This window comes from Myotis davidii, unplaced genomic scaffold, assembly GCF_000327345.1.
Source record: "Myotis davidii unplaced genomic scaffold, ASM32734v1 scaffold560, whole genome shotgun sequence".
NCBI classification, from domain to species: Eukaryota; Metazoa; Chordata; class Mammalia; order Chiroptera; family Vespertilionidae; genus Myotis; species Myotis davidii.
In genome coordinates this window covers 2,039,951-2,052,146 of record NW_006294418.1, presented here as the reverse complement: position 1 = coordinate 2,052,146, position 12,196 = coordinate 2,039,951, and the positions used below count along the sequence as shown (strand labels likewise).

Here is a 12,196-nt window from a genome sequence, read left to right as displayed (position 1 = left end):
CCCCCAACTGCCCTCCCCTACTGGCCTGGTCGCTCCCAATTCCCCTCCCCTGAAGACCTGGTCGCCCCTAACTGCCCTCCCCTGCCAGCCATCTTGTGCCCACATGAGGGTGGCCATCTTGTGTGAGGGAGTCATGGTCACTTTGCATATTACCTCTTTATTATATAGGATGTTACCATGGTAGGCTGAGGGGCCAGGTACAGAAAGAAGGTCACCAGGGTGGAAAGCCGAGGTGCCCAATAATGAGCAATCAGTTGTAGGAGGGACCTTGCCCCCATGGTGACTTTTCCTCCCCTAGCCAATGGCTGCTTAAGAGGTTTGGACCCCCTGACATTTCCTCCCTAGAGATAACACCTACGCGTCAGTTGTATTTCAGCTCCAGGCTGAGGAAAGCAGCAAAACCAGGCAAGAGACCCCAGGGCTGACCTCAGAGCCAGCTGCATTGAATAATGACTCCCTGCCCTGGTCTGACCAATCAATCAGTAGAGTCCTAGACCCTGAAAAGACATACCTGTAAAGGTGCTGTATATTCTATTGAGATCATCCCCTGAAACTCCTCTAAAATCTGCACTCTTAAAACCCTACAGCGGTTCTCAACCTTCTGGCCCTTTAAATACAGTTCCTCATGCTGTGACCCAACCATAAAATTATTTTCGTTGCTACTTCATAACTGTAATGTTGCTACTGTTATGAATCGTAATGTAAATATCTGATATGCAGGATGGTCTTAGGCGACCCCTGTGAAAGGGTCATTCGACCGCCAAAGTGGTCGCGACCCACAGGCTGAGAACCGCTGCCTTAGGAGGAAGGACTAGATCTCTCCCTCCTGGGAGCACCCGTGTCTTTTCCTTCTCTCTTCATCACTTTCAAGCTCCAAGAGCCCTTCCTTTGCCGCTATAACTTATTTTCTAAGGCCATTTTTTCTATGAATTACTTCTACCTCTGTGTTTTTCCAAATAAATGTTCTTGGCTCTGAATTCTTTCCAAGCCAGAACCCAGGCACTGAGGCTGCTGAGCCCAAGTCCAATCTGTTCCTCCCAGTCCAACATCTGGTGCCATCTCACTTCTGGAACAAAACCAGAGCCGGACTTGGCTCTTGCGCTGTGAGAAAATATATTTTTTTATTTTGCTTAATCCACCCAGCTTTCCCCACTCTAATTCCATTTTTGCCCCACCTCAAGTTGATTTTATCTTCTAATTATTGGCCAAGATACAACTGGGGTGAAACACAGATATTTGTATACTTGCCTATAAGAGAGTGTAGGTTTAAAAAAACCTTTTGAAAGTTGAGGTTTTCCTAAATTCTCCATATATTTCCAAATAACACCATTCAAATTGCTTACATTTTATTTTTTGTTTAATACACTAAATTTCATATAAAATCTCAGCCAATACTGAATATTGAACCCAGTTAAATAACTATTTTTCAAATATATTTACCATTTAAAACTATCTTGAATACCACTAACACTACACATAACTCACTTTAGGAAACACATTATAGACCCAAAAAATAGCATAAACAATATTATTTTCAACAATATTCAGTCTAATGTTAAACAAATCACCATTGATTAAATTAAAATGAGCCCAAAACTGATTGGTGTTTTAGGCCTTAGCACATTAAGGTTAGTGTTTATTTTACCATATATGAAATCTTAGAGATTTCATTTAAGTCGATCTTTATAAAATTTGTTTAATTATAAATTAATGCAGTGCATGTGTTTTTCGCTGGGGAGTAAATATTAATTTTAATATATACAAGAAAAAGTAATAACTTTTTATTTCTGTACCAAACCTAGTTATATTCTCTATAGCAATCAGTTCTCAATTATGCTTGCTCTTTACTGTTATGAATTAAGATGGAAAATCAGGATGTTCTTTAATAAGATGTTGTCTTTATCATCTGTTTATAATTAAATAATAAGGTGTTTATAAATCTTTTGGAAAACAATTATTTTGTACTCACCGACAATGTCAGTCATAAGACCTGCAATAGTCTCATCTCCTGTGATCCAAGGTCGTTTCCCTATGTCATGACCACAGGCTCCCCTGAAATTAAAAAGGGACATAAACATTCTTAGCTTGTGTGTGTGTGTATGATTTTTCAAACATCAGCATTAGCAATGGAGCAATTCTAAATGAGTTTTGAAATATTCTAATAATTATATGAAGTCATGCTTTCTAAAACCAAATACTTGAGAACTCTGTTTTTTAACTTACTTAAAAATTTCTTTGATTTACTTTTTCTGGGAGGTGGGGGTAGAAGAAATTGTCCATAGAGTATTTCATTACTTTTTTTTTTTAAATCTAAGATACTTTTTTTTGAGAATTTCAGCACTATTTGAATACTCTACTTGTATACCTATAGCATATGCAGTATCTATACTAAAACCTACCTACTTTTTGAAGCTAAAGACTAAAATTATTATAAAAGCCAATTATAAAATGTAGCTATAATCTATAAATTAAATGGAAGTGTATAAGGTATAACTATACTCAAGTTTCAAGAATGAAACTTGGCAATAATCAAAGCCAATATTACATCTTGACCTATTTCTAGAAATGTATTCTATCATATTTCAACTTAATTTCATCATTCCAGTAAGTCTCTCTGTAGGTATAATGCACAAACAAAAACATACAAAAGAGAACTTCAACTCTCAAAAAGTTTTCATCAAATGAGGAAGGCAAATAAATACATGTGAAAAAATATAGAAGAAATTAAAACAAAGGGTCAAGGTTGGGAAGGGGAGTGGAGAAGGGGTGGGGGTGGTGTTACAAACTTGTATTTCCTAATTCAATTGCTCTTAATTTTTATAAATTCACAAACTATGTAAACTTGGGAAAAAGAATAGAATAACCATGTGGTTTTTTTGTATAGTAGACTATGAATGAAATTCTATAAACTGGCAGTGGCCATTGGGTAAACCTGTTCTCATAGGTGAAGGGTAGCAGAATATGCTTCCCCCAAATATATCTCTGTGGTATATTATCTTGAGTTGTAGGCACCAGAAAAACATCAATTGCAGGGAGACACTGTCTCTAAACTTTCCTATCTGCCTAAAGATAAATCCTCTGAAAGAGGAGAATTTACATTAGAAAAGAAGATTTAGAAAAGTCTTCTTCCATAAATTTCCATATATTCCCTCTTCATGAATTTCATCAACCAGGGAAGACTGACTCTTGTCACAGAAGAGATTAGACGTCAAAACCACACCCAGACAAACTTTGTTGCAAACTTCATACCTCCCATCTATTATTCACAGACTCATTCATCTTTCCCAAAAATCAAGTACTCTCCCCCTCCCCTTTCCATATTAAGATGGGATTTAAGCCTGAATTCTAAGTCACCTTGGGGAGTTATTCATTTTTCCCTGGGTATCACAGATTCTCATGAGAAATACATGTAAAAAATTTGTTTGTTTTTATCTTGTTAATCTGTCTTCCCTCGAGAACAGTGGACAAACTGAAGAAGAGGAATCCTGTTTTATAACGTTTTCGAATTTCCGTGGTGTGAATACCCCCAAGGTACTGACTTCACAGTATCAACAAAAATCCTGAAAATTTAACAGTGGGCTTTTATCACCTGGTCTGAGCCAGTTCTAGGTCACTGCTAGTTAAGAGACTATATTTTTAGAAGCTTATCGGGCTTAATTTCCCATCTTTGTAAAAGTAGATGGATGATAATATATATCTTAAAGGATTGCCATGGAAAATAAACAAGCAAAAAAGACTGGTACCCAGTAGCACTTTTCTAAGTCTTCTTTTCAAATGTAAATCTAATGCTAAAACTCCTTTCACAGGGCATGTGGTGTACAACACAACTTTAAAACTAATATTTCAATTACCATATTAACTGAGATGAAGGGAGAGGACTTCCTTTGGAAATAAACATAAACTATAAGATCTAAGGAGGAAGAGAAGGGCAATTGTTAGTTATTATTATTCATATTATTATTAGATAGCCTGCAGCTTGGCTCCACCGACTCCCAATATAAATGCTAAAGACAAAAATCATTATCATTAAATGGTAGTTAAAGGCAGATACTTGGATCCTTTTTTATTTTAATCACACAGAGCTCCATGGCCTTCACTGATAGCACAATACATCTTATTACATTTAGGTAGTAAAATTCTATGTTCTGCCTCAGAGAATTTATAACTCAGAATATTATGCCACCTACTTCTCACTCCGGTAGACACTGTGGTAGGGGTAATAATCTTTAAGGATATGTTTCTCCCTGCAATGCTTTTGGCATTTCCGTCCCTTTAAAATATCACTCATAGAGTCTGCTTCTTCATTTTGTCAGGCTACTAGCCTGGGGTAGTAAAAATGTACTTAGAAAGTGTTACCCAAATAAACTCAAAGCAAAGTGGTCTGTCATTAGGAAGAACTGATGTCGATTACAGTGCAGTTATAAACATTCTATTAAAGTTAAGAAAAATATTATATTGCTCTCATTCAAAACTGTTTAAAATAGTTGCAGCATAGTTGCAATCTTCATTTACAAATACTGGAAAGGAAGAGAGAATGGGAGAGAATTAACCAGTGTAGAAGGCAGTTAGATGGGCATGAGCAGATTAGGAACAATGGGCCAGGTACTGAAGTCACCTTCTGGAAAGACCTGGGTAGCTAGCAAGGGGCAAAGGTAGGCTGGAACCTTGCCCCTAGGGCAGCCGTGGGCAAACTACTGCCCGTGGGATCCGGCCCTTTTGAAATGAATAAAACTAAAAAAACAAAAAGACCGTACCCTTTTATGTAATGATGTTTACTTTGAATTTATATTAGTTCACACAAACACTCCATCCATGCTTTTGTTCCAGCCTTCCCTCCGGTCCAGTTTAAGAACCCATTGTGGCCCTCGAGTCAAAAAGTTTGCCCACCCATGCCCTAGGGTGACCTTTCTTCCCTAAGCATAGCATATTGCTGCTGGTCCTGCAGAGACCGTACCCTTTTATGTAATGATGTTTACTTTGAATTTATATTAGTTCACACAAACACTCCATCCATGCTTTTGTTCCAGCCTTCCCTCCGGTCCAGTTTAAGAACCCATTGTGGCCCTCGAGTCAAAAAGTTTGCCCACCCCTGCCCTAGGGTGACCTTTCTTCCCTAAGCAAAGCATATTGCTGCTGGTCCTGCACTGTAGACCCCCTGTGACAGGGCAGTAAGAAGCTAGGAACACTCCTAAGCAAGTGGAATAGGGAAACTGACACAAGAAAATGAAACAAGGCCAAACAGTTTGGACAGCTTGCAGCCAGTTTGCAGCAAAACCTTACCTTGACAACAAATGGCTAATACCTCTCCTCACTAACCAAAGACTGAAGGAAAAGAGGGGGAGTTTTAAGGCTTCGTATCCCTAACCAGAGAATACATAGCATAAATCACCCTGGAACTGCCAAGGCAGGAGGGGGGCGGGGGGAAGGCAAGAAGGAAGAGCTTATCTCACCCACTAAACAAAGAAGTCAGCCACTTGGGGAAGTTTAAACAGAGAAGCCAGCAGGCTCAGAGCTTGTCAAAATCAATTCACCAAACACTTCTCATAAATTCTGGGAAGCCATAAACAAAGTAAAAGGGAGACTTTGAGCCGAAACCGGTTTGGCTCAGTGGATAGAGCATCGGCCTGCGGACTGAAAGGTCCCATTTTCGATTCCGGTCAAGGGCATGTACCTTGGTTGCAGGCACATCCCCAGTAGGAGATGTGCAGGAGGCAGCTGATCGATGTCTCTCTCTCATCGATGTTTCTAACTCTCTATCTCTCTCCCTTCCTCTCTGTAAAAAATCAATAAAATATATTTTAAAAAAAAGGGAGACTTTGAGATCTAGTCTGTACCAAGATATCCGGCAGAGGAATTTAAAAACCTATGGACAGAAAAATATAAAAAGCCAAACCTCTACCTGGCAGCGCTTCTCAAACTAGTTGGGAAGTCTGTCTGTGCTTCATAAGCCAGACGTATTTTGATAGATTTGCTTGCTTTTCTTCTTTAATAAATTTACTTGCTTTATTTCTGTAATAAATTTGCTTTACTACAATGCCACCCTCAGGGGGTCACTCGTTTTTGAATTCTTTCTCATCAGCATGACAAGAACAGGGTACAACCCTTTTTCTTCCCTTCGCCTCCAGGGGCTGTCCAAACACCTTTTTCTGGTGTTTCAGGTGCCTACAGCACCCTGACCTTTCATATTGCTGGTCATTCGGTTTGGGCCCTCCCCTGACATTTCCTCCCCTGGCATGAATGGGGTATTCTGTGAGATGTACATGAGGCAATATTTGCTCATGAAATTAGATTTCAGGATATAAAATATAATTAGAGTCCTAATAGATATGTAGACCCTCTTTGAAATAGGACTATGCTTTAGTTATCCTGCAAAATGAAAAGTGGCCCTGCTTTGAAAAGCTCTCCCCTCAATAAATATGAATCTGCAGTCTTCATATCACAAACCTTTGTTCCCCTGTGACCCAACTGCTGATCTCTAACACTGAAATCAGGAAATCTTTGTAACATGTTACACTATGTACTCTCTTATTCATACCGAAGGCTGGCAGATTACGCCACACTAACATTTTCCTCTTTGGCACGGGATTCCTTTGAGCTGAAGGCACTTGAAAAACAGCAAGTGCATGAAGAGGCTGTCTCTGAACTCCCCTTAACCTGCCTGAAAACAGATCTTCCAAAGGAAACTAACTCAACTGCCATAAATCCCCTCCCAGGAGTTTCATCAACAGGGAAAATGGGCTCTTGTCACAGGACAGAGAGTAGAAGTCAACACCACACCCAGAAATACAGTCACAAACTATCACACCTCCCATCTATTCTTCCAAGGGCTCATTTGTCTTTTCTAAAAATTATTTACTCTCCCCAGTGTGGCCTATATCTCCCCACTTGTCCCCTGTTGAGATAATATATAAGTTCTCTAATTGCATCGCTTTTTTATTGATTTAAAAAAAATAGAGTGAGCGAGCGAGAGAGGTGGATTTGTTGTCCCACTTACTTATGCATTCATTGGCTGATTCTTACATGTGCTCTGACTGGGGATCAAACCCACACCTGGGTATATTGGGACAATGCTCTAACCAACTCTGGCCAGGGCTGCATCACTTTTTGGGGTTGTGCATGAAAAAACCTGACAAGCTCAGGGGAGGCCTGCATGGTGATCTTACAAACTCAAAGGCCCAAAGTAATTATATCAGCATGTCTGAAGTTAAAATTTCCTAACTAAAAGTTAGTCACAGCAGTTAGTCATGTCCTAACCTGATATCTTTCTGGACAAAGGCCCATCTTTAACTAAGCCTGTCTATTGTCTTTTTGCATCTGTGATAACATACCATTAGAATATCAGAGTAACCCCCAGTTTTCTTCAGACCCATCAGGACACAATCTCCCACCAGGGCACAAGACCAAGAAACCCCTCATTATTATCTTGTTCTCCATATACCATCTCAGGGTCCTGTAAATGTTAATTGTTAACTACCCTATACCTGCAAATATAAAAGGAAAGGATGTCTATCCATTTACTTTTTATCTAGTCTTAGAGATTTCCCCACTTTGCTTTCTCCTGCCTCCCTAGTCTACTACCAATAAATTTCATGTAACCCTCTTACACATCCTCCTTTAATTTTAATGCATAAATGAAGGTGCAAAACTGCCATTCACTAGACCATTTTCTCAATCCTTTGAGATTTTGCTTCCCAGCAACTGTTGCCAATTTGGCTCAAATAAACTCATAAAAATTCTCTACAGGTTTGATCCTGGCTAGGTGGCTCAGATGGTTGGAGCCTTGTCCCGTACACCCAAAGGTTGTGGGTTCAATTCATACAAAAAGCAACCGATTGTTGGTTCCCTTCTAGCTGAACTTTACCACTATGATAATTATCCCCTACTATTCTCCTTTAAATAATCTAGGCCATTTGTAAATATTTAATATAAAATGTTCTAAAAATTCTTTAAGCTTATTGCCTATCCATTTTAGCAGATCAACAGGGTCCAAGCTTATTGATCTTATTGGTTCTTACTGTTATAAGTCCATTTTGCTGATAATAATTATATATCAAATGGGTCAAATCACCCTAAATGTTTTCTATTTTGGTATCCTATATAATAAAAGGCTAATATGCAAATTGACCGAACAGCAGGACAACGGGTCACTATGATGTGCACTGACCACCAGGGGACAGATGCTCAATGTAGGAGCTTCCCCCTGGTGGTCAGTGTGCTCCTACAGAGGGGGTGCTGCTCAGCCAGAAGCAGGGGCTCATGGCTGGCATGGCAGTGCTAAGGATGTCTGATTGATGGTTCCTGAACTGAGAGAGGGCACTCCCCCACAGGTTGAGGGACTCCCCCCCCACCCCTGTGCATGAATTTCATGCACTGCAGAGGGGGAGGGAAGGTGTCCCTCAGTCCGGCCTGCACCCTCTCCAATCTGGGACCCCTCGGGGGATGTCCAACTGCTAAACTGGGAGTCGGACATCCTTTTCACAATCTGGGACTGCTGGCTCCTAACCGCTCACCTGCCTACCTGCCTGATCGCCTCTAACTGCATTCCCTTGCTGGCCTGATCACCCCCTAACTGCTCTCCCCTGCTGGCCTGATTGCCCCCTAACTGCTTGCTCCCTTGTGTCAGCCTGATCACCCCTAACTGCCTCTGTCTCAGCCCCTGCCACTGTGGCTTTGTCTGGAAGGAAGTCAGACATCCAGAAGATGTCTGGTCATCTGGTCTAATTAGCATATTACCCTTTTATTAGTATAGATTGTTACTTCACAAAACAAATGCATTCTCCAAAGTAAATGTTATTAATCTAATTTAGAAATTTCAAAGTTGAAAATGATATTGGGAAATAACAGTAATAAGAATTAAAAAAAACAAAACAAAAGGTAAGTAGTTTATTTTCAGTTTTGTCTTGAATATCTGGAAGTTTTAGAAGAAATCAGCTGGATCCTGAAATATTTCAAGGATGCTTCTATTCTCGACCTTTCCTTTGCATAAGAATCAAAGACAGTACCATATAAATTATAAGATCAGGCTACATTATGACCAGTGATGGTTTATTTTGTAGTTAGGTAGGTAGTATGTCTGTAATAGGCCATAAAGGATGAAGTCATGGGAAATGACGACCATGAGCCAAATGGCATTTCCTACCTTACAGGTCATGGATGGCCAAAGACTTGATCTCATTATCCCAGAGCAATATTTCAGTGAAAGCACTCTCATTTTTATGTTACCATTAAGATTATAAATTGTTAATATTATTTTTCCCTGTTAAGCAACTTCAATGTACAACAACCCACTGGAGTGGCATGAAGATTACTTTAAACCGAAGCATGTGAACAAACTGTAGTCAAATAAAGAAACAGTATCTAAACTTAAGCAGAGCCTCCCAAATATACAGCTGCCATTGAACCCCTCACAGAGAGGGTGGCACTGTCCAGGGCGGGGCTGCAAATTCAGTTCCCATCAATCTCTCTCTTGAGGAGCTCCCAGCTAGGAAGGGCACCGCACATTATCATCAGGAGGAAAAGGCCTGTGGAGCCTTCCCTACTTTCCCACGAAGCCCCAAAGCTATGTCCTTTTGCTCATCTGGTATATAAGCTGTACTCCTGGCTGCTCAGGGAATCACTCCTCGGACAGTGCTTCTGTGAGCATGTGAAATGCACTCTTCTCCAGTTAACCTGGAGGCTGCTCACTAGTCAAGAGGTCCCCAATGAAAAGCTTTGCTCCCAACAGAACCTCAGCATGGGATTTTAAACTAAATATTTAGGAGCAAAGAAATAATGAACACTTTTGAGATTGAAGTTGGGGAGTGGGGTAGGAGGACACAAGAGTTGCACGTCAAACACTACTCAACCAACATCCGTGGGCAGGCAGAGCCATGGTGTTCACGTGGCCACCTCCACTTAAAGCACAAATAGCTAAATAAAGCAAAGACAAAACAAAAAAACCCAGCTACCTAATCTTTTCCTCAGAAGAAATATTTTTTTTATTTAGTTTGACTTGTTTGAAGCATTAAAATGTATTTCCTTTCTGAATCATCTAATGAAAATTAGATAAGAGGTTTTAAGGTTATGTAATATTCTATTGTCATGGGGTAAAATGTAAAGTTAAAAGGTAACAATAGAAGGGTAAGTATTATGCAGAGACACTTTCCTGAAATATAACTTCAAAGTCTTGAAAATAACCAACCAGTCCCTTAATAAAGTATGAGAATCATGAATAGGATAGCAAGACAGCATTTTTTAAAATGCCTTGAGGATAAAAATGCACAGCCTAGCTGATTGACTATCCAAGAGGCAAGGACATCCTCTGAAGTTCAAATTCATTCAATTTAATTCTCTGCTCTCTTTTACATTAAAGCCAAAAATGAATATTAATCATTTTTATTAACTCTGACCCTCATTTTTTAAAATACTAAAACCTGCTAATGCAAAATGCTTCTAAATGTAGTGATATGTATTTTCCAATGTGTACATAAAGGTTATGCAGATAAAGTTATAACACGCTTAATAAATTATATAAACCTTATAATTTTTGGCAATAAGTTGTGAATTTATATTTCTAACCACTAAAATTAAGAACCTTGCAGTGTTCTCCAATAGTTGTGGAAGTGATCATTTGCACACTCAGCGTAAACTAACTTAACAGGACAGATACTATTCCCAATGTGAAAGACCAAAGACATAGAGAATAAAGGAAGATGGGGCAGACACTCTGAGTTTCTATAAGAGCCAAATGTCTTGCCTTTCGAGTTCTTACATGGCTTGGTTTCATCCTCCTGAATTGTTTGTTTCTAACCTTCAAGCTTGGCTCCCTCTTCATAACTACTTTTTTAGATTCTAAGAATCAGAAAGTGTTTTAAAATATTTCTACTAATTTTTAATATTTTAAATATGTAAATAACTTTAAATAACATAAAATTTTTAAATAGTTAAAAACATTTTGAAGACATTTCTAGTTTCAGCTTTATCGGTAGTTACCGGGTGTTAGGATTACCGAAGGAAGAATGCACAAGGCCGACAGGGGTAAAGAAATGAATTTATTAGGTCATCTGGGAAACCAGATGGGATGAGCCTCCAAATGGCACCAGCCCCTAGGTACAGGGAGTCAGAGATTTTAAAGATTCTAGGCGGGCTTTTTCTGGGCAGAGAATTCTCTGGGTGGGTCTGGAGGAGAAAAATAATGGTCTTAGCAAGTGGAATGTGGTCTAAGTGAAAGGGAATGTCAGTTGTGAAGCAGTCTAAAGGCAGTTCCCGGAGTGGGAGGGGTATCAATTCAATTATTTGGATTCAGTTGTTCGATCAGACCTAACACGGGGGAACGATAAGAAGTGGATAAGGTGAGGGATTTATAATATCGCTGAGAATATGAAACTGATGAAAATAGATATCCTTAAACTGCCTATTAATGCAATGGATTTTCAGGAGGGAAAATCAGTACGTTTGAGAAGGTTGGGATTAAAGAGGATAAGCATTCAGGTAAACAGAATGTGTGAAAAGTTTCATAGGCAGAAAAGTAAAAGTAGAACAGATCTCTCGAGAAGAGATCCCGATTTAAGACCCCGGCATGGGAGCAGGAAAGCTGCTTAGCTCAGCCCAAGAGGAGCATCTTCTTAATAATCGTGTTCAGTGTGGGGAGGAAAGTGCCTTCTGCTCTACTTAACCGAATCCTCTTCCCAACAGTTTTTATTTCCTTATTTATAAAAATTACTGTGATCGCCAGCACCGGTTTGGCTCGGTGGATAGAGCGTCGGCCTGCGGACTGAAAGGTCTCGGGTTTGATTCCGATCAAGGGCATGTACCTTGGTTGCGGGCACATCCCCAGTGGGGGATGTGCAGGAGGCAGCTAATTGATGTTTCTCGCTCATCAATGTTTCTAACTCTCTGTTCCTCTCCCTTCCTCTCTGTAAAAAAAAAAAAAAAATCAATAAAATATATTAAAAAACAAAAAAATTACTGTGATAGAGGTTAGCCAAGAACTAATCATAAAATTACTAAATTAAATCCCAAATGTTAACTCCCTTGTTAGTCATCCTATATAATTAAAGGGTAATATGCAAATTGACTGAACGGTGGAACAGAATGCCCGTGGCCCCTCATCCCGGCCGGCCCTGCCTCCGAGTGGGCAACCCCCACCCTGATTGGAGCTGGCCAGCAAACCACCCGCGGCCCCTCTCCTCAGCCGGCCTGACCCCACTGGTCCCCA

At 39.8% G+C, this 12,196-nt stretch overlaps 1 protein-coding gene across 1 annotated transcript in view; it reads right to left on the bottom strand.

Moving 5' to 3' along the window:
- The window catches only part of KYNU (kynureninase), a 71,620-nt gene extending 67,332 nt beyond the window's left edge, over nt 1-4,288 (bottom strand). The window contains exons 1-2 of the mRNA XM_006768658.2: nt 4,188-4,288; nt 1,970-2,052 (exon numbers count right to left, since the gene is read on the bottom strand). Of these exons, the coding sequence (XP_006768721.1) occupies nt 1,970-2,052; nt 4,188-4,288 (184 nt within the window). The remainder of the gene's footprint in view (nt 1-1,969; nt 2,053-4,187) is intronic.
- Between the last annotated feature and the right edge of the window lie 7,908 nt (nt 4,289-12,196).